A 23,643-nucleotide genomic window follows, 5' to 3' on the forward strand; every position below is an offset into this window, starting at 1 on the left:
CCTCTGCAGCCTCCTTAAATTACTCATCACTGCTTGCAATTATGTCATGATTTGTGTCTCTATAGAATTAACGTGCCTAGGCTATAAGGCTCATGAGGACAAAGACTGCATTTGTATTATTTACTGCTGTACCCCAAGCACCCAAACAGTGCCTGAGTCATTCTAGGTGCTCAGTAAATGTTTGTTAAATGAAGAATGAATCCGCTTCATACATTTCCTTCGTAAACTCTCACTAAAACGCCTCTAGTCTTTGCGAGACTTATCCTTTCCTTATTCAGTCCCTTGTCATCTCAGCTCTCCTTGGCTGTCCCTCCCATGACATCTCACTTTACGGGGTGGAAAGTCCTCTGTACCATCAGTGTAGAGTTGTGGTGATGTCTAGAACTTCTTGCTTTCTCCTATAGTGCATGGCTTTCCCCTCTGTCAAAACCAAACCCTAGATTCACCTCCTTCAGGAAGGTCTCCAAATTTAATTCCCCCTCAGTTCATCACATCTAGTTCCCTTAGAACTAGGGTTGCACTAGGAAGATATCAATGTGTCCTCGTTTGCAGGCTATGCTGAGAACACTTGTCCTTTCTCATGAACTTGGATAATGGCTGCCCAGATTGTCTTCATTTGGGAGGCTCATGCCTCCCTTCAACTGCCCTCCTTCTACCCTTTGACTGCCATGGAGTGCTGTCCGACACACACATTCAGCCACTACTCACCTTTGTCTGCGCTAAGTCTGGGAACCAGCTCTTCACCTCACCTCTAACCCCACCTTCTCCACTCATTCAGTCTCGCCCTCCTAGAAATCTATTCAAGAAACAGACAGGCTTGCAAAAACTCTTCTGGTGATTTCTATGTATGGGTATTGCATGTGTTTTTGGTATTTTTTTTCTTTTTTCATTAATTCATTATAAATCCATATCTCTCCATCTTCCCCCAAAGAATCAGAGACAGTTTACAAGGATAAATAAAAACACATCAAGATAGTACAAATTAGACCTAAGTGGGAAAGAAAAAGAAAAAGGGAAGGGAAGGGGCATCATTGGCACAAAGCTTGAAGCTAATACCAAGATGCGTTGCATACAGTCCATGCATTGGCAGACAGGAGGTGCTGAATTGGCTCTGGGTTGCCTAGCAGCTGCTTCATAAGGAGAAAAATTTTACAGCATCTCTAAGACAAAATGTGAACTAATCATCAGGAGAACAACAACTAGTTGTGATTCCAAGAGGCCAGAGTGTAGTGTAGTGTAGTGGTGAGTGTGGGGCGTGGGGTGGGGGAGGGGTGTGTGTGTCCGTGCCTTTATTCCAGGTGGCTCTCAACACTGCTGCACGTTAGGGTCAGCAGGGAAGCTTTCAAAAACCACCATTTGGGGCCCCACCTCAGACCAGCTCAATGAGAATCTCTGGAAGTGGGACTGGGAAACCCTATTTTAAAAATTACCCCTGGTGATATGCAGCCTGGGTCAAAAGGCACTGATTTAAAAGAATGAAGAGTCTGGGAATCTGGCAGGCACTCCTCCAGCTGAACTTCTAGAAGTCTTTCAATGGTGCCTCCACTGGACTAGTTATATAAAGGTCAAGTTCTTTTACTTGACTCTTACTCCTCAACAAGAACAGTATCTTTTTTCTCTAACTGAGGTATAGTTGACAGCTAAAATGTATATATTTTCAAGTGTACAATATGATGACTTGATAATATATACACATTGTGGAATGATTACCACAATCAAGTTAATTAACACATCGGTCACCTCACATAGTTGCCTTTCATGCAATAGCCAAGCTATGGAAATAACATAAATGTCTGTTGATTGATGAATGGATAAAGAAAATGTGTTATATATATGTGTGCGTTATATATGTGTATGTATGTATATATATATATATATATACATACACATAGTGCATTGTGTGTATCTATCTATACATAGATAGGTAGATACACACAATGGAATATTATTTATCCATAAAAAGAAGGAAATCCTGCCATTTGTGATAACATGGATGAAACTGGAGGGCATTATACCAAGTAAAATAAACCAGACAAAGACAAATACTGTATGGTATTACATGTGGAATCCAAAAAAAAAAAGTCAGATTTATAGAAACAGAGAGTAGAATGGTGGTTACCAAGGGCTGGGGGAAAGGAATGGGGAGATGTTGGTCTAAGTGGTCAAACGGTACAAATTTCTAGTTATAAGATGATAAGTTTTGAGGATCTGATGTACAGTATAGTGACTATAGTTTAACTCTGTGCTGTACACTTGAAATTTGCTAAGAGTAGATTTTAGCATTCTCACCAAAAAGAGGAACAATATCTTAACCATCTTATATCCCCAGAGACGTGCACAGTGCCTGACACAGAGTAAAAGTGAATTAATTATACATATTAATATATTTATATATATTGTTATGGATTAAATTTTTGTGTTCCCCTCACCAAATTCATATGTTGAAGCTCTAACCCTCAGTGTGGCTATATTTGGAGATGGGGTCTATAAGGAATTAGGTTAAATGAGGTCACAGGATGGGGCCCTGATCTGATAGAATTAGTGTCCTTATCAGAAGGGACACCATAGAGCTCACTCTATTTCTCTCTCTGTACACATGTACTGAGAAAAGTCCATGTGAGGATGCAGTGAGAAGGTTGCCATCTGCAAACCAGGAAGAGAGCTCTCAACTGATATGGAATCAGCTGGAATCTTGGTCTGGGACTTGTAGCTTCCAGAACTGTGAGAAAATAAATTTCTGTTGTTTAAGCCATTCAGTCATTGGTATTTTGTTGTGGTACCCACAGCTAAGACATATATCATATATATGAATTACACTCGTGTGTGTGTGTGTGTACATCTATAAACAAAACCCAAAAAACAAACAAAACCACAATCAATCAACCAGTTAAAGCAAATACATAGCTGACTACCTGTCAAGTTAATTTTGCCCAAATGTTATCCCTTGACTAACCTTTCTGAGTAATGTGTGTATATTATTCAGTGTAATTTGCTATGTGAGATCATTAACAGCCAAACCAGTTCCTCTGCTCCATGTTTCACTCCCAAACACACTAGACAATTGACACACAACACAATCTTAGTAAAACACAATCTTTGGTCCAAAATACACTCAATAACTTCTCCTGGTTTATTTTTATCCAGTAATAGAATGTTATTTAGTGCTTTGCACCCTGTAGGTACTTAACAAGGACTACAAACTATCAACTTCAGAAATACAACAAAGTGAGTTTAAATTTTATATCCTTGTTTTAAAAACATATATCTTAACATTTGGGATTCATTTTGGAGACCGTTGATAAAAATCTATGGACCTGCTCAGCAGAAAAATGCACATTCACATGTATACCCGTGAGTTTGCATATAATTTCATGGGTTTGCACACTTTCCTTGGGCTGAGTCATGGCAGGATACCTGTGTCCCCTACCACAGGCCGCAGTCCCTCTGGGTGGCCCTAGTCATACTGCTGTCCTCTAGGTTCTGGTTATTGCTCCCTTCCAGCCCCCTCACATCAGGGCTGGTAACAGCTGTTCCAGCTACACCACCCTTTGTTGTTCCCTAAATCCTGCCCACCCCTTTGTGGATAGTCCTTTCAGGAAATTCTCTCAGTTCCCCAGTTTAATTGTGCCATCTGGTTCCTGCTGGGATCCATTAATACAGCCTCCAAAATACAACTGGGGACCCAAAACCATTCGGAAAAATATAAGAAGCTAAAGTCATTCTATATGCAGATCTTTCAATTATAATTCTTTTACTGTAAAACAAAGTTAGTATTTTTCTTCTTAACTGCTAGAGCACTTTAAAAAAAAGATATAACCCTCTATTCAAGAATGTATGCTTGTATTTAAAATTCTGGAAGTCTCCAGGACTTGCAGCTTGAAAAACATGGTGTTCAACTTACACTTTCTTGGCTGGCTGCTGGGCATCCCATGTATGATAGAATTGAAAGCTTGAGTAAAAGAGAGATAAATGGCCTCTATTGCTTGCCTCCAAGCTACATGTTCCATCACCCTGTCATGGAAGGAAATTAAAATTGTCTGACATACTGAGTTTCATAAAGTCACACCATTCCTCTCCAGGATCCTGTGTGCCTCTAGATGTCTATACCATAAGTACATTTTTTGAGGATTTGATCTACAATCTTCATCTCAGGATTAGAGCTTAAGTAAATACAATCCTTAGTTATTAGGGTCTCTCTTTGTCCTTTTAAAAAAATAAAGAACTCTATAAACATTTCTTTCCTCAGTCCTCCTGGACTTTCTCTATCTCTTAAGAATTCTAAAATATTGGCCAGTGGGGGTGTACCATCCAATGTCTCCTAAGATGAAGAACTAAAAATACTTATAATTTGTAACCTGCTTCATTATTTACTCCTCAAGGGTTTTCCTCATTTCTTATTAGCTTTTTCACTTCTCCTAAATAGGTGTTACTCAGTCTGGAATCAACTTAACATTTATTTTTCTAAAAACTGAGCATAGCAATTTTAACTTGAGAATAAAAGCCCACCATTAAATTAAATCACCTTTTCCCCTGAAACCTTAAATATAATTTGGACATTATTTTTATAAGTATAACATAGTTTAAAAAATCATCAGGCAAACAATCTAGAAAGCAGTATCATCTAGTTTGTACAGGATTAGTCAAAAATTACCCCCCAAAAGGTAGTAATTTAAGATTGTGTCTATTTATTTTCTAAATTTCTAAAATTTCTTAGAAAATCTGTTATTCTCTATAGTAACTTAATCATTAACATTGTGAAGCACTGGGGACATTTCAGAGTTACAGAAATCATCTGAGTAATCTGATTTTGCTCTCTCCTCTGTTAAAAAAGGAAGTACAAGTCCTTAAAAATCTGGATTCTTCTTTTCACTTCCATATCACTTTATTTCTTCATCTGAGTGTAAGGTCCTTTGCACCTGCATTTCCTCCCAACATTGTAACCAACAGAAACTAATGATGGGGCAAACAAAATGTTAACCATGTCCCACTTACTCTGGGTAAATAATCAGCAGTAGACACCAATCTACTAGCCAGATCTGCCTCCTACACTGCCTGGTCCTACCTTCTCCTTCCTTCCCCTTGGTCTCCAGAGGTCACACCTATTCTAGAACTGGTTCCATGATTGATTCAAGGTTGCAGTGTCATGGACATGCTCTAAGTTAACATGTAAATGACAGAACAAATATATTGATAAAGGACCTACTTTGCACAAGTCAGAGTGCTTGGTGTTGTGGGAAAGCAAGACACAGCCACCTCCTTTAGACAATTCACAGCCTACTAAGTTTGAGGCACTAAGGCAAATGTGTGGATAACTACAATTCAAGGATAGTCTGATAGACTTGAAAAGAGAGGTGGAAATAAAAGTGTTCTAAGGACTTACTAGGGGAAATGATTGTATGGAGATGGAAAAATTTGAAAGGGTTCCTTGGACAAGGTGGATATTTGAGATGAACTTTATTTAAGGGCCATAATTTTGAAAGAAACTCTAAAGGAGGTGTTGCCATCAAAGGAAAAAGCATGAAATAAGACAAAGGAGGACAATACAGGACATATATAAGAATAGTAAAGAATCCTGTTTTGCTGGATCTGGAAAGGTGACTTGGGGTTCTATTATGTGAAGCCCTAAAAGTCAGAGGAAGGAGTTTGGACCTTATTCCCAGGCAAACGGAAGTGGCTGAAACACATAGAGCAGGACAGATTGGCAGTCTGAAGGGCTAAGAGGAAGGAGGAGGAGTAAGGCTGAGATAATTACTGGTAACAAAAAACTGTACTTGGTGTAGGTGACCAGGACGTGACTAGCTCCCTCTCACAGGATTCCAACATTGGGGGAAGGGCAGAGATGGAATAAAGGTAAGCTGGGGCTGTCAAAGACATTGCTTTCTTGTTAGACTAGGCAGCTCCCCTACTGTGAAGGTCAGCGCCTTCAAATTTTCACCTAATAAGTTAAACAGCTTACATATTTCAGAATAAAAATTCTCTTCTCAGGTGAACATAATGTGCTTCCAAAGTCTTTCTTTTGCTAAAAGGCTAAGGAAAGTTCAAACATGACGGAGCCAGAGCAGTAGCTGTGGGAGAGAGTGGCATTTAAAGGGCTGATGAGTGAGAGATGTCAGCAGTGATCTCAGTATCTACTCAGATAAAACTCCTTATGGCTTTGTGGCTAATAAAGAATCTCCTTTCCCCCAGAGGATATATGTAAAGGCTCGACTCACAGATGTAGAGAAAAAACTGGTGGTTGGGGGGGGGGGTGCAATATAAGGGTGGGGCAATGGGAGGTACAAACTGTTAAGTATAAAATAGGCTCAAGGATGTATTGTACAACACAGGAAATATAGCCAATGTTTTTAAATAACTGTAAATGGAAAGTAACCTTTTAAAATAGTATAAAAATTAAAAAAAAATTTTTTAGAGTAAACCAAACAAAAATAAATAAATAAAATTTAAAAATAAAAGTAAAGGCTCAATGAAATCCTGTCACATGCTACAACATGAATGAACCTGCAGACATTATGCTAAGTGAAATAAGGCAGACACAAAAGGACAATTATTGTATCTAGATAGTCAAATTCATAGAGTAAGAAGTGGTTATGAGGGGCTGAGGGAAAGAGGAAGGGAGAGATTGTTTAATGGGTACAAAGTTTCAGTTTGGGATGGATAGTGGTGATGGTTACAAAATCATGTGAATGTATCTAATGCCACTGATTTGTACACTCAAAAGAAGGTTAAAATGGTAAATGTTATGATAAGTATATTTTACTACAATAAAAAGTAAAAGCTCAATGAGATCTGTATTGTGGTTTTTAAAATACCAAATTCTAATTTCCTAATTTTTGGAAAGAAAGTTCATGCGATATGGCCTGATGGAATCACGCCTGCTGGTTGGCAATCTACATAGGCTTCTGTGTTCTACAGAAGGAGTCACATTGGCTCTAAGAAGCTTGCTCAGTGAGTGAGAAATCAGAGCAAGGAGCTGGGTATGGTTATGATTACCAGTAGAGAGACTGTTTTGCCTAATATTCTCATCTTTAATATAGGAATATATCTGCCAAGGAGGCCTGAACCTTTGTATCAGCCAGTCTGGGCACTCTTCCCCAAGACGGTATAATGAACCAAGGTTATTTTTCAAAGCATAGTTTATCAGAGTCAGGAATGCAGTAAGAGAATATGACTAACACATCAATAGCTATCAGAAAGAATGATGAAATCTAAAATATTCAGTAGAGAGAAGAGAAGAAGAGCAACATCAGGAAATATTCCTATAGGACCAAAGTCTGTGATTCGAAAATGAAAATTGCCTGCAACAACCCAATATGCATTGCCCTTAGTATAAATACTTATGCATCTCAATGACAGTAAAAGACCATTTAATAAGGCTATTTATCTTTTCAGATTGTCATAGCACATATGGGACTCTCTAGGATCGAAATATACTACCAGGAAAGGAAAGAAACTGGTATGAAGTGGGGGAAGATAATAAGATGAAAAATGAAATATTGAGAAGGAAGGGGACTCGTAAGGAAGGAAGACAGTTGTGAAATAATGTTGTGAGAAGAAAGAAGTCTACTGGGGGTTCTGCAAAATGGAGAGCTAACATACCCCAAAGCACTGGAAACACCTGCAAACGCTGCATAAAACATTTCTGGAAGAGAATCAAAAGATGCTAACAGGAAGGAAGAAACTTAAAGCCGGAGTAATGACCTGATAGCCTGGAGGCTTGGAATTAAAGTTTATGTAGACACATTTTGGGTGAGGTGTTGGGACTAAGACTCAAGAGAAAAATATCTGCCCACCCGCAGAGGAGATCCTAGTAAATCTTGTCTGCCTCTGTCTAGGCAACCTGTGGGGGGGGGAAACAAGTAATTCCCTGAGAGATACAAAATCCATGCTTGATCCTTACTCAGGGTTGGAGTTTAAATTTATATTGCATTCCAGGAAACCTCATTTCAAAATATAAACAGAAAATTAGGTTATGAACAGAGATGTCCCTGGCACTCCTGGCATAAGTAAAAGCAAAACCATGTGGTACAACAGACATAGACAGGTGGCAGGGGATTTTCACAAAATATTCAGCTCATTGAATATGAGGCTCATGATAAAAAGTCACTGAATAAGTACGTAACAATTTTTGTGTGAGCCACAGTAAATGGTCATAAAATACAGGAAGATTATATTCAAGAATTTGAGTTACCAGATGGGATATAGAAAGTGACTACAAAAGAGAATATCTTTAAAATTATTAAAGCTGTAACAGAAGTAATTGAAACACAGAAATGAGAAATGGAAATAGTCAAGACTGCTTTGAATGATGTTGATGATGATAATAAGAATAGCACAGCACTGACCACTTTTCTAGATGCTTTGCAAGGGAATTTCCTGACAGGCCAGTGGTTAGGACTCCAGGCTTTCCTCCTGCCAAGGATGCAGGTTCGATCCCTGGTCGGGGAACTAAAATCCCACAGGCTGTGGGGCACGGTCAAAAATATAAACAAATTTTAAAAATAAATAAATAAAATAAATTCCAATTTTAATTTAAAAATGTTTTGCAAATGCTAATTCATTTAATCCTCAAACAACACTGTTATATTGTGTTATGAGGTATTATTATTTTACCAGTTTATAGATGAGAAAACTGGAGCATGGAGAGATTAAGTAACTTGCTCCAGGTGACAAATCTAATAAGAAACAGAGCTGAAGTTTGTACAAAAACATTCTCTATCCAAATGTCTTAGTCCATTTGGGCTGCTATAACAAAAATACCATAAACTGAGTGGTTTATAAACAACAGAAATTTATTTTTGTCAGTCTGGAGGCTGGAAAGAGCAAGTTCAGTGCCAGCAGATTCAGTGTCTGGTGAGAAGCCATTTCCTGGTTCAGAAATGGCCATCTTCTCATTGTAACCTCACATGGCAAAAGGGGTAAGGGGACTATCTGGGGTCTCTTTTACAAGGGCATTAACCTGATTCATTTGGGCTACAGCTTCATGACCTAATCACCTCCCAGAAGCCCCATCTTCCAATACCAACACATTGGGGGTTAGGATTTCAACATATGAATTTGGGGAACACAACTTTCAGTCTATAGCACCAGAGTATATGGTCTGAACCACTACACTAAACCAAGAACCAAATTTTACTTCCAAATAAAATGTAAAATTTCAAAACATTTCAAAATTGGAAAATTACAAAAATGAAAAAATTTGTAATTGTTAAAAAGTTCAGTGGATGAGTTAAATAGCAGATTAGGCACAGCTGAAGAAAGAATTAGTGAACTTTAAAATAGAACTGAAAAAAAACCTGAGAATACAGCATAGAAAGAGAAGGAAAATATAAAAGTAAGAGTAAGAAGCATGAAATAAGAGAATAAAATGAGAAGATCTAATAAATTTATAAAAGAAGTTCTAGAAAGAAAGAGTAAACAGAACAATAAAGAGACAATATTCAAAAACATAATGGTTAAGAAATTTCCAGAATTGGTAGAAGACATAAATATTTGAGAAGCACAATATAAATAAAGGCAAATCACACATAGGAGTATTGTAGTAAAGTTATCTAAGAAAACTAAGAGAAAATGTTAAAAGTAAAAAAAAAAGGAAAGAGAGGGGTTCTCTACAAATAAACAATTTGATTGATAACACATATCTCAATAGCAGCCATAGAATCTGAAAGATCCTAAATTATCTAGGCGATTATATCTTTAGAGTCATGAAGAAAAATATTGTCAACTCAGAATTTTACACCCAGGTAGAATATTATTCAGGCATGAATAATAAAATAAAAACTTTTAAAAAAACAAATGTAGAGAGTATTCCCTACACTTAGATACTTGCTGAAAGAACAACTAATTGAAAGATGTATTTTGGGTGGGAAATGAGCTCAGAAGAATGTGTCAGATGCAAGAAGCAATGGTGAGCAATGAAACTGGTAAAAACTGACTGAAAAATCAATTTGGGGGATTAAAACCCAGAACTAGATAAAATTAAAATGGAAAACTGAAGTGTGATCAGTGGAGGGTCCTACAGGCACAGCATCACTGGGAGGAGAGTAGAGGTTGGAATGACACTAGACTTTATTAAGTTACTTGTGCATATTTAAAATATAAGAGCTACTTTCCACAGAATGGTAGTTAAATGTTGAATTTCCAAACAACTGAAGGGGAAACGATAGAATAAAGGAAAACTTGATTAATGTTGTAGAAGGAAGAAAGAGGAAGAACAAGAAAGATTAGAAATAGCATGATAAATAGAAAATAGAATATAGAGTGACTAAAATAAATTTAAAGGTACCAGTAATCATAGTGAATGTAAACTAATTTAACTCATCATTTAAAAGGCAGAGACTATCAGATTGAAAAGTAAAACAAAATCCAGCTATATCCTATTTATGGGAACACTTCTAAAACATAATACCGAAGATTGACATTAAAGAGATAGAAAAAGACATACCAGACTTCTGTTTCCAAAGGGATGGAGAACTAGGTTTTACAAAATTCCCTCTACCACCCTGAAACACCCAGATCTGGATAAATCACACAAAGACACTTTAAAACATCTTATTAAGTTCACAAGAAATAAGGGGAAATCCTTAAGAGAGAGAAAACACAAAGAGTAAGCCCATATCCCAGAAGCAGATGAACACACAATACAGAAAGTGGTGCTTCTCTGGGTCAGGGGTCAGCAAACTACAGTCTGGGAGCCAAAATTGCCCTCCTGTTTTTGTCAAGTCTTATTGGAACCTAGCCAGGCCCAGTGTTTACATATTGTCTCTGGCTCCTTTTGCACTACAACAGCAGAACTGAGCAGTTTCGATAGACATCATATGACTGGCAACAGTGAAAATACTTACTATCTAGCCCTTTAAAGAAAAGTTTGCTGACCTCTGTTCCAGGGGCCCAGAGTGAGGAGGCATGGAGTCAGCTGTAGAAACCAAAGCCCAGGCCTTTAGTCTGTTCACAGTGAAAGAGGTGAAATGGAGACACCCCACAAATAGGACACCTTAAACCACTTCACTCTCTGTAAAAGAACGGGTTGAGAGAAATCTGACTCTTTGCAAAGGGCACGGATGAGGAGAGCTGGCAGCCTGCGGCCCTGCTGTAGCTGAGGTTACTCTGAGTTTGGCGGCCATGGCCTGAACTCACGCTGCCTCCCAGGCCCACCACAAAAGCAGACTGCCAGCTCAGAGGTCCACTTCCAAGGTTATTTCTCAGCACCTACCACCTGTGCTCTAAATGAGGTGTTAGCAGCATTTCCTCTCTGCTGTTTCTGGGGGTTTTTTCATTCACTGTGGTAGTCTCCTGGGTGGTCCCAATTAATTTCCCAGGTAACATTTATTGTCGATGTTAGTGTTCTGGTTACAAAGTTGCATGGGTTTGGAGTGGTTTGTCCCTAACCCCAGCTTGCTTGCTTGCTTTCTGCTACTTTTAATGAACAATATTACAGCATGCAGGTGTTGTTTTTTTTTTTTTTTTTTAATATACATACATCACTGTTCTTTTTGGAAGACCTGAATACAGTAGAAACAACTGAATGTAGATGCTTCAAATTGAAATATTAAGTTTCATTTAGTAATGTGTTTGGATTTATTTTTTAGCTGAATGATAACACTAAGAACTATTTATTTTTCTTCTAAATCTACATTTAGACTACCCTATGCCTGAACATTGTCTTTGTTCCTGAGTGCTCTGTGTGTTCTTGCCTAGGTATTTGCCTATAGGAGATTTGGGGCAGTGACTGAACCATGACCAGAAGGTATGGGGTTGGACCAGTGTTCACAGCATGCTGGAGAAGAGATTGGAAAGTAACAGGTTGGGTTTGGTGCAGTGAATTCTTGGTATACCCAACACAGTGTTGTTCAATAATGAATAGTTCATTGAAGAAGGCACTGAGTGCTCACTTCTGATGGGTACTTTGTGAGCACTTGGGGCAAGTCAACCCAATTGGGAAGGGATGGATTTTTCATTTTTCTCTGCATCACCTCCCCACAGCCCTCTTTCCTTATTCCCATCAGTAGTCCTGGAAAGACTCTAAAGGGGTGGAATAGTTTCATCCCTTGGGGACTGAGATTGTTGGAGGCTGGCCTATAGATGGAGGCGGCACATGGGTTACCTCCTGGATGTAGGCTGGCCGGCCACTACCACATCATGGCATACAATGCCAAGGAGAATGGTGGCTGGTGGGAGACCTGTGGAAGAGTTGGTCTCTGATCACAACTAGTATATTCATTTCTTATTTCTCTGATCATAATCCCCTTTTAGCCTCCAAGCCTTCAGTAAGTCTTGTGAATTGCTACAGGCTATTGGTGTCTGGAATTAAGGAAATTCTCTGTTTTCATGTTTGGAGCAAAGCTTGAAGGAAGAACAGCAACTGCCTAAGTGAAGCCAGATATGAGATGGCAAAAGATGATCTGCTAAGCAGTGGACCTGTGGATGGAGCCACAGGGCTGTCTACAATGATGAGCTTCAACCAGGACGCATTTGTGTAACATGCAGGCATTTCCGAAAATGTGTAGAAGAGAAACAGGTAAAAATACTGGATGGTAGTTATGGCAAAACCATTTATATATAAAAAAGAAGTGAGGCCTTATTTTTAGACTCACTAGCTGGGACTACAGTATTTGGTGCATGAATAGATCTTGGGAAAGAAAGTTCTATGGAATAGACCTTGGAAACGATGGCTTAAGGGAATAGTCCTCCTGGAGGATTCACATTTTCATAAGTGCTTCAACTATTGAAAGGAACTTAGCATTTATTCCAGATAATGGGGACTCCTAGGGAACTTTTTAGGCACTTCTTAAATTACACCATTATGATACATTTGAGTTCATACCCAGGTAAAAATCCAAAGAAGAGTCCCCATGCCTGACTTGTGACTATGTCCCATCATTTCCTATAGATTCTCAGCATAGTTCTAGATATTTGTGACATCAGAGGATGGCCAGACTGGAAAATTCTGAGACTAGGAGGCAGTAGAGTTCAGGGCTCAGAAGCCAGGTTTCCTGATTTTAAATCTGGGTTCTTATGAGCTGTGTAATATTGGGCAAGGTAAGTCACCTTCCTGTGCCTTAGTTTCCCAATTACACAACACAGCTAAAAATAGTGCATATCTCACAGGGTTGTTGTTGCAGATCGAATTATTTCATACATGCAAAGCACCTATAACATAACCCTGGTATACAGTTAGTGCTCAATAATTGCTGACTGATGTATGGAAGTCAAGATGGCAGTGTGGGAAGATGCAGAGTTAGTCTTTCCCCACAACTAGGGCACGTGCCGGCCGCTGGTGAGGGACTCTGACACCCAAGGAGATGGGAGGAACCCCAAAGTGAACCAGTAGGATGCAGTGGGACTAAGTGGGGAGGAGAAGTGGAGGCCAGACAGGATTGGTGCCCCTGAGGCCAGGGAGATGAGGAGAGGCAGGCGGGAGGGACTCTCTGGGAAAAGCAGGAGAGGAGCAGAGGGTGATAGCCTGGCCCACTTGGGCTGGGGAGCCAGATGAGCTCCCAGGCTGGTAACCGCCCTCCAAAGCCCCATCCAGGCTGTGTGCGTTCTTGAGGGCATAGGAGGGAGGCCGGGGGTATCAGGAGAGGCAGGCGGGAGGGGCCCTCCCAGACCAGAGGAGCAGGAGAGGAGAGGAGGGCATTTGCCCTGCCTACTTGAGCCCAGGAAGCCTGCTGGGCTCCCAGGTGAGGTCCCCTGCCCTCTGAGACCAGAGGTGGGGGTAACACCTGGGCCCCTTCTGTTCCTTGAGCCTAAGTCCCACCCCCCACAGTCCCCAGGGCCTTTTCCAGCACTGTGGGTCCTGAGCATTGGCCCCACCCACCACCCAAACCTCACCCTTGCTTAGGCCCCACTCTCCACAACCAAGGTCTTTCCCCCCTCCTCTTTTTTTTTTCTTTTCCCTCATCCTCTTTTTTTAACTACTGTGGTACTGATGTACCTTCCAGTTGTTGATTCATCTATATTTTTATTTTTATATTCTTCCTAACAAATCGGTTAGTTTCCTAGTCTAATCTTATTTTTTCCTTTATTATTATTATTTTTTTGCTACCTCAGGCAGCTTGTGGGATCTTGGACCATGAGCCCAGGGGTGGGCCGAAGCTCCTGCAGTGGGAGCTCTGAGTCCGAACCTCTGGACTAACAGAGAACCTCAGACCCCAGGGAATATTCATCAGAGCGAGGTCTCACAGAGTTCCTCATCTCAGCACTAAGACCCAGCTCTACCAATAGCCTACAAACCCCAGTGCTGGAAGCCTCAGGCCAAAGAACCAGAAAGACAGGAACACAATCCCACTCATTAAAAAAAAAAAGAGATGGGCTTCCCTGGTGGCGCAGTGGTTGAGAATCCGCCTGCTGATGCAGGGGACACGGGTTCCTGCCCCGGTCCAGGAGGATCCCACATGCCGTGGAGCGGCTGGGCCCATGAGCCATGGCTGCTGAGCCTGCGTGTCCGGAGCCTGTGCTCCACAGCGGGAGAGGCCACAACAGTGAGAGGCCTGCGTACCACAAAAAAAAAAAAAAAAAAAAAAGAGATGCAAAAAAATATGTCACAGATGAAGGAGCAAGGTAAAAACCTACAAGACTAAATAAATGAAGAGGAAATAGGTAATCTACCTGAAAAAGAATTTCAGAGTAATGATAGTAAAGATAGTAATGATAGTAAAATAGTAAATGATAGTAATGATAGTAAAGATAGTAAAGATCCAGAATCTCAGGAATAGGATGGAGGCAGTGATTGAGAAAATACAAGAAATGTTTAACAAAGAACTAGAAAACTAAAGAACAAATAAACGGGGATGAACAATAAAATAACTGACATGAAAGATACACTAGAAGGAATCAGTAACAGGATAACTGCAGCAGAAGAAGGAATAAGTGAGCTGGAAGACAAAATGGTGGAAATAACTGCTGAGGAGCAGAATAAAGAGAAAAGAATGAAAAGAATTGAAGACAATCTCAGAAACCTCTGGGAAAACACTAAACGCACCAACATTTGAATTATAGGGGTCCCAGAAGAAGAAGAGAAAAAGAAAGGGTCTGAGAAAATATTTGAAAGGATTATAGTTGAAAACTTGCCTAACATGGGAAAAGAAATAGTCACCCAAGTCCAGGAAGCAGAGAGTCCCATATAGGATAAATCCTAGGAAAAACACACCAAGACACATATTAATCAAACTAACAAAAATTAAATTCAAAGAAAATTAAAAGCAGCAAGGGAAAAACAAAAAATAACATACAATGGAATCCCCATAAGGTCATCAGATGATTTTTCAGTGGAAACTCTGCAGGCAAGAAGGGAATGGCAGGGCTTCCCTGGTGGTGCAATGGTTGAGAATCTGCCTGCCAATGCAGGGGACATGGGATTGAACCCTGGTCCAGGAAGATCCCACGTGCCATGGAGCAGCTAGGCCCGTGCACCACAACCGCTGAGCCTGCACTCTAGAGCCCATGAGCCACAACTACTGAAACCTGTGCACCTAGAGCCCGTGCTCCGTGTTAAGATAAGCCACCGCAATGAGAAGCCTGTGCACCAGAATGAAGAGGAGGCCCCACTTGTGGCAACTAGAGAAAGCCCATGTGCAGCAACGAAGACTCAACACAGCCAAAAATAATAATAAAAATAAAATAAAATAAATTTGTAAAAAAAGAAGGGAGTGGCAGCAGGATATACTTAAACTGATGAAAGAGAAAAACCTACAACCAAGGTTACTCTACTCAGCAAGGATCTCATTCAGATACGATGAAGTCAAAAGCTTTTCAGACAAGCAGAAGCTAAGAGAATTCAGCAACACCAAACCAGCTTTACTACAAATGCCAAAGAAAGTTCTTTAAGCAGGAAACACAAGAAAGAAAAATACCCACAAAAACAAACCCCAAACAATTAAGAAAATGGTAATAGGAACATACATATCGATAATTACCCTAAATGTAAATGGATTAAATGCCCCAACCAAAAGAAACAGACTGGTTGAATAGATACAAAAACAAGACCCATATATATGCTGTTTACAAGGGACCCACTTCAGAGCTAGGGACACATACAGACTGAAAGTGAAGGGATGGAAAAAGATATTCAATGCAGATGGAAATCAAAAGAAAGCTGGAGTAGCAATACTTGTATCAGATAAAACAGACTTTAAAATAAAGACTGTTACAGGAGATAAGGAGGGACACTACATAATGATCAAAGGATCGATCCAAGAAGAAGATATAACAATTATAGATGTTTATGCACCTAACATAGGAGCAACTCAATACATAGGCAAATGTTAACAACCATGAAAGGAGAAATTGACAGTAACACAATAATAGTAGGGGCCTTTAACACCCTACTTACACAAGTGGGCAGATCATCCGAACAGAAAATAAATAAGGAAACACAAGCTTTAAATGACAAAACGACCAGAAAGATCTCATTGATATTTATAGAACATTCCACCAAAAGTAGCAGAACACACTTTCTTCTCAAGTGCACATGGAACATTCTCCAAGATAGATCACATCTTGGATCACAAATCAAGCCTTGGAAAATTTAAGAAAACTGAAATCATATCAAGCATCTTTTCTGACCACAATGCTATGAGACTGGAAATCAGTTACAGGAAAAAAACTGTAAAAAACACAAATACATGAAGGCTAAACAGCGTGCTACTAAAAAACCAAGAGATCACTGAGGAAATCAAAGAAGAAATTTAAAAAATACATAGAAACAAATGACAATGAAAACATGATGACCCAAAACCTATGGGACACAGCAAAAGCAGTTCTAAGAGGGAAGTTTATAGCAATACTGTCAAACCTCAAGAAACAAGAAAAATCGCAAATAAACAATCTAACCCTACACTTAAACAACTAGAGAAAGAAGAACAAAGAAAACCCAAGGTCACTAGAAGGAAAGAAATCATAAAGATGAGAGCAGAAATAAATAAAAATGAAGAAAACAATAGCAAAGATCAATAAAATTAAAAGCTAGTTCTTTGAGGAGATAAAGAAAATAGATAAACCCTTAGCCAGACTCATCAAGAAAAAAAGGGAGAGGACGCAAATCAATAAAATTAGAAATGAAAAAGGAGAAATCACAACTGACATTGCAGAAATACAATGGATTATAAGAGACTACTACAAAAAGCTATATGCCAATAAAATGGACAACCACGAAGAAATGAACAAATTCTTGGAAAGGTATAACTTTCCAAGACTGAACCAGGAAGAATTAGAAAATATAAACAGATCTATCACAAGTAATGAAATGGAAACCGTAATTTAAAATCTTCCAGCAAACAAAAGTCCAGGACCAGATGGCTTCACAGGCGAATTCCATCAAACATTTAGAGAAGAGCTAACACTGAAAATTCTTAAACTCTTCCAAAAAATTGCAGAGGGAGAAATACTCCCAAAATCATTCTATGAAGCTGCCATCACCTTGATACCAAAACCAGAAAAAGATATCACCAAAAAAGAAAATTATAGAATATCACTGATGAACATAGATGCAAAAATCCTGAACAAAATACTAGCAAACAGAATCCAACAGCACATTAAAAGGATCATACACCATGAGTAAGTGGGATTTATCACAGGGATTCTTCAATACATGCAAATCAATCAATGTGATACACCACATTAACAAATTAAGGAATAAAAACCATATGATCATCTCAATAGATGCTGAGAAAGCTTTTGACAAAATTCAACACCTATTTATGATAAAAACTCTCCAGAAAATGGGGACAGAGGGAACCTACCTCAACATAAAAGAGGCCATATATGACAAACTCACAGCAAGCATCATACTCAATGGTGAAAAACATTTCTATTAAGATCAGGAACAAGACAAGGATGTCCCCTCTCGCCACTCTTATTCATCATAGTTTTGGAAGTCCTAGCCACAGCACTCAGAGAAGAAAAAGAAATAAAAGGAATACATATTGGAGAAGAAGAAGTAAAACTGTCACTATTTGCCAATGACATGACACCATACACAGAAAATCCTAAAGATGCCATCAGAAAACTAGTAGAACTAATCAATGAATGTGGTAAGTTTGCAGGATACAAAATTAATGCACAGAAATCTCTGGCATTCCTATACCAACAATGAAAAATCAGAAAGAGAAATTAAGGAAGCACTCCCATTTACCATTGCAACAAAGAATAAAATACCTAAGAATAAACCTGCCTAAGGAGACGAAAGACTTGTACTCAGAAAACTATAAAACACTGATGAAAGAAATCAAAGATGACATAAACACATGGAGAAATATACCATGTTCTTGGATTGAAAGAATCAATATTGTGAAAATGACTCTACTACAAGAGAAATCTACAGATTCAATGCAATCCCCATCAAACTACCAATGGCATTCTTCACAGAATTAGAACAAAAAATTTTACAATTCGTATGGAAACACAAAAGACCCCAAATAGCCAAAGCAATTTGGAGAAAGAAAAATGGAGTTGGAGGAATCAGGGTCCCTGACTTCAAACTATACCACAAAGCTACAGTAATCAAGACAGTATGGTACTAGCACTAAAACAGAAAAATAGATCAATGGAACAGTATAGAAAGCCCAGAGATAAACCCACATACATATGGTCACCTTATCTTTGATAAAGGAGGCAAGAATAAACAATGGAGAAAAGACAGCCTCTTCAATAAGTGGTGCTGGGAAAACTGGACAGCTACATGTAAAAGAATGAAATTAGAACACTTCCTAATATCACACACAAAAATAAACTCAAAATGGATTAAAGACCTAAATGTAAGGCCAGACACTATAAAACTCTTAGAGAAATGGAAACAAAAACAAAAATAAACAAATGGGACCTAATGAAACGTAAAAGCTTTTGCACAGCAAAGGAAAACATAAACAAGACAAAAAGACAACCCTCATAATGGGGGAAACTATTTGCAAATGAAGCAACTGACAAAGGATTAATCTCCAAAATTTACAAGCAGCTCATGCAGCTCAATATCAAAAAAACAACCCACCCAATCCAAAAATGGGCAGAAGACCTAAATAAGACATTTCTCCAAAGAAGATATATAGATTGCCAAGAAACACATGAAAGAATGCTCAACATCATTAATCATTAGAGAAATGCAAATCAAAACTACAATGAGATATTATCTCACACCAGTCAGAATGGCCATCAACAAAAAATCTACAAACAATAGATGCTGGAGAGAGGGTGTGGAGAAAAGGGAACCCTCTTGCACTGTTGGTGGGAATGTAAATTGATACAGCCAGTACGGAGAACAGTATGGAGGTTCCTTAAAAAACTAAAAATAGAACTACCATATGACCCAGCAATCCCACTACTTGGCATATACCCTGAGAAAACCATAATTCAAAAAGGGTCATGTACCACAATGTTCACTGCAGCACTATTTACAATAGCCAGGACATGGAAGCAACCTAAGTGTCCATCGACAGAAGAATGGATAAAGATGTGGCACATATATACAATGGAATATTAGCCATAAAAAGGAATGAAATTGGGTCATTTGTAGAGACGTGGCTGGATCTAGAGACTGTCATACAGAGTGAAGTAAGTCAGAAAGAGAAAAACAAATACCATATGCTAATACATATATATGGAATCTTTTTTTTTTTTTTTTGTGGTACGTGGGCCTCTCACTGCTGTGGCCTCTCCTGTTGTGGAGCACAGGCTCTGAACACGCAGGCTCAGTGGCCATGGCTCATGGGCCCAGCCACTCTGTGGCATGTGGGATCTTCCCAGACTGGGGCATGAACCCGCGTCCCCTGCATTGGCAGGCAGACTCTCAAACACTGCGCCACCAGGGAAGCCCTATATATGGATCTTAAAAAAAAAATGGTCATGAAGAACCTAGGGACAGGATGGGAATAAAGACGCAGACCTACTAGAAAATGGACTTGAGGACACGGGGAGGGGGAAAGGTAAGCTGGAACTAAGTGAGAGAGTGGCATGGACATATGTATACTACCAAATGTAAAACCTGTAGCTAGTGGGAAGCAGCCACATAGCACAGGGAGATCAGCTCGGTGCTTTGTGACCACCTAGAGGGGTGGGATAGGGTGGGAGGGAGGGAGATGCAAGAGGGAAGAGATACGGGGATATATATATATATGGATAACTGATTCACTTTGTTATAAAGCAGAAACTAACACACCACTGTAAAGCAATTATACTCCAATAAAGATGTTAAAAAAAGAGACAGTATGGTAATGGCACAAAAACAGAAATATAGATCAACGGCACAAGATAGAATGCCCAGAGATAAACCCACGCACATATGGACACCTAATTTCCAACGAAGGAGGCAAGAACATACAATGGAGAAAAGACAGCATCTTCAATAAGTGGTGCTGGGGAAACTAGACAATGTAAAATAGTTGGCTGGTGGGAAGCAATAGCTAGCACGGGGAAATCAGCTCAGTGCTTTGCGATGACCTAGAGGGGTGGGATAGGGAGGATGGGAGGGAGGCTCAAGAGGGAGGGGATATGGGAACGTGTGTATGCATATGGCTGATTCGCTTTGTTGTGCAACAGAGACTAGCACAGTATTGTGAAGTAATTATACTCCAATAAAGATCTATTAAAAAATTAGTATCTATAATCTTCCTATATTGTAATTTCTTCATATGTAAATATCTCAGCAGTGCAGCTAAACTGTGAATTCCATGAGAGCAGAGATGATATCCTGTGTTCCATTGCATATTCCAACACAGAAGCTCTCAGTTTGGGTTAAAGATAATACTGAGCTATACAGATGATAATGTTCCCAAGTTTAAGCCTGTCTCTTCCATGAACAATGAGCTTATTTGGAAAAGAAATATCATCAGTTGCCAGAGGTTTACTGTGAGGACGTCTGTGTGCTGTCAGGAGGCATGATCAGCGGATGTGGATCAGCTGAGAGCACAGACCATGTCTTGTGTTCCTCCTGGTCCCTTCCCTCTGGCTCCAGCCAAGTGGGCAGAAAGGTGAAAAGGAAAACTTGGATTCAGCTGTGAGAGTCACAGGTGTGTTCTGTGGGTGACTTGTGTGAACCACACTCTCTAGCCATGTTTAACCCTGAGCAGAAAAGAAGACCGGGGTTCCCCAGCTCACGTGGGATTGTGGTCAACATGACACCTGGAAATACCACCCACTGAATGACAATAAGGGTTGTGTGCAACCATCATATCCCCTTATTATGCTTTCTTCCTGAGCTAACCCACCCATCTAACACCAAGTTCTAGAACCAATCCTTTTACAGCAACCTGAACTTTGAAAATTTTTCTAGTCCACCACACTCTGTACACTTAGGCAAGTTTTGCTTAAATTACTCCCAATTGTGACATAATTTAAAATTCCAGAGACGGCTTAAAGATGGTGGAAGAGTAAGACGCGGAGATCTCCTTCCTCCTCACAGAGACATCAGAAATACATCTACACGTGGAACTTCTCCTATAGAACACCCACCGAACGCTGGCAGAAGACCTCAGACCTCCAAAAAGGCAAGAAACTCCCCACATATCTGGGTAGGGCAAAAGAAAAAAGAATAAACAGGGACAAAAGAATAGGGACGGGACTTACGCCAGTGGGAGGGAGCCGTGAAGGAGGAAAGACTCCCACACACTAGAGGCCCCTTCGCGGGCGGAGACTGCGGGCGCCGGAGGGGGAAGCTCCGGAGCCGCGGAGGACAGCTTAGCCACAGGGGTGCGGAGGGCAAAGCGGAGAGATTCCCGCAGAGGATCGGTGCCGACCGGCACTCACCAGCCCGAGAGGCTTGTCTGCTCGCCCGCCGGGGCGGGCGGGGCCAGGAGCTGAGGCTCGGGCTTCAGTCGGATCCCAGGGAAAGGTCTGGAGTTGGCAGAGTGAAGAAAGCTTGAAGGGGGCTAGTGCGCCACGGCTGGCCGGGAGGGAGTTCGGGAGAAGTCTGGAGCTGCCGAAGAGGCAAGAGACCTTTTCCTCCCTCTTTGCTTCCTGGGCGCGAGAGGGGATTAAGTGCGCCGCTTAAAGGAGCCCCAGAAGCGGGCACGGAGCTGCCGAAGAGACAAGAGACCTTTTCTTGCCTATTTGCTTCCTCGGGTGTGAGGTGAGGGGATTAAGAGCACCGCGTAGAGGAACTCCAGAAACGGGCGCGAGCCGCGGCTGTCGGCACAGACAGTAGAGACGGGTGTCGGACGCTAAGGTTGCTGCTGCCACCACCAAGAGGCCTATGTGTGAGCACAGGTCACTCTCCACACCGGCCCTCCCGGGAGCCCGTGCAGTCTGCCACTGCTGGGGTCCCGGGATCCAGGGACAGCTTCCCCAGGAGAACGCACGGCGCGCCTTGGGCCTGTGCAGCGTCACGTTGGCCTCTGCCACCGTGGATTCGCCCCGCCCCCGTGCCACTCCCTCCCCCCAGCCTGAGTGAGCTGGAGCCCCCGAATCAGCTGCTCCTTTAACATCGTCCTGTCTGAGCGAAGGGCAGTCGCCCTCGGACAACCTACACGCAGAGGCGGGACCAAGTCCAAAGCTGAACCCCAGGAGCTGTGCGAACAGAGAGGAGAGGGAGAGGTCTCTCCCAGCAGCCTCAGAAGCGGCGGATTAAAGCTCCACAATCAACTTTTAAGTGCCCTGCATCTGTTGAAAACCTGAATAGACAACGAATCATCCCAAGTTGAGGAGGTGGACTTTGGGAGCAAGATATACTATTATTTTCCCCTTTTTTTCTTTTTGTGAGTGTGTATGTGTGTGCTGCTGTGTGAGATTTTGTCTGTATAGCTTTGCTTTCACCATTTGTCCTAGGGTTAGACCGACGCATTTTTCTGTTTGTTTTTTTTTTTTTTAAGGAAATTTTTCTTCTTAATAATTATTTTTTATTTTAATAACTATACTTTATACTACTCTGTCTTCTCCCTTTCTTTCTTCCTTTCTTCCTTCCTTTCTTCCCTCCTTCCCTCCTTTCTTCCTTCCTTCCCCCCTTCTTTCCTCCCTTCCTCTCTTCCTTCCTCCCTTTCTTCCTCTGCACCTTCCTTCCTTCCTTTCTTGCTTCCTTCCTTCATTTCTTCCTTCCTTTCTTCCTTCCTTCCCTCCCTCCCTCCTTCTTTCCTTTTCTTTCCTTTCTATTTATTCTACCTTTTATTTTGAGCCGTGTGGATTAAAGGTTCTTGGCGCCCCAGCCAGGCACCAGGGCGGTGTCCCTGAGGTGGGAGAACCAACCTCAAGACACTAGTCCACAAGAGACCTCCCAGCTCCACGTAATATCAGACGGCGAAAATCTCCCAGAGATCTCCATCTCAACGCCAAGACCCAGCTTCACTCAAGGACCAGCAAAGAACAGTGCTGGACACCCTATCCCCAACAAAGAGCAATACAGGTCTACAGCCCCATCCATTAGCAGAGAGGCTGCCTAAAATCATAATAAGGTTACCAACATTCCCAAACACACCACCAGACAAGGACCTGCCCACCAGAAAGACAAGATCCAGCCTCATCCACCAGAACAGAGGCACTAGTCCCCCCAACCAGGGAATCTACTCAACCCACTGAACCAACCTTAGCCACTGGGGACAGCCACCAAAAACAACAGGAACTACGAACCTGCAGCGTGCAAAAAGGAGACCCCAAACACAGTAAGATAAGCGAAATGAGAAGACAGAAAAACACACAACAGATGAAGGAGCAAGATAAAAACACACCAGA

General features: G+C 40.8%; 1 protein-coding gene across 8 annotated transcripts in view; it reads right to left on the reverse strand.

Moving 5' to 3' along the window:
* CCDC148 (coiled-coil domain containing 148) overlaps positions 1-23,643 on the reverse strand; it is a 427,998-nt gene that overhangs the window by 109,095 nt on the left and 295,260 nt on the right. For 3 of the 8 annotated variants that reach the window (XM_067026092.1, XM_067026091.1, XM_067026090.1), the window contains exon 15: positions 3,902-4,011. The exons of 4 other annotated variants lie outside the window; for them this stretch is intronic. In XM_067026092.1, the coding sequence (XP_066882193.1) occupies positions 3,902-4,011 (110 nt within the window). Of the gene's footprint in view, positions 1-3,807; positions 4,012-23,643 lie in introns of those variants that run through there. One more of the 8 variants, XM_059051561.2, reaches the window with a different exon arrangement.

Source organism: Kogia breviceps, chromosome 2 (genome assembly GCF_026419965.1).
Source record: "Kogia breviceps isolate mKogBre1 chromosome 2, mKogBre1 haplotype 1, whole genome shotgun sequence".
NCBI classification, from domain to species: domain Eukaryota; kingdom Metazoa; phylum Chordata; class Mammalia; order Artiodactyla; family Physeteridae; genus Kogia; species Kogia breviceps.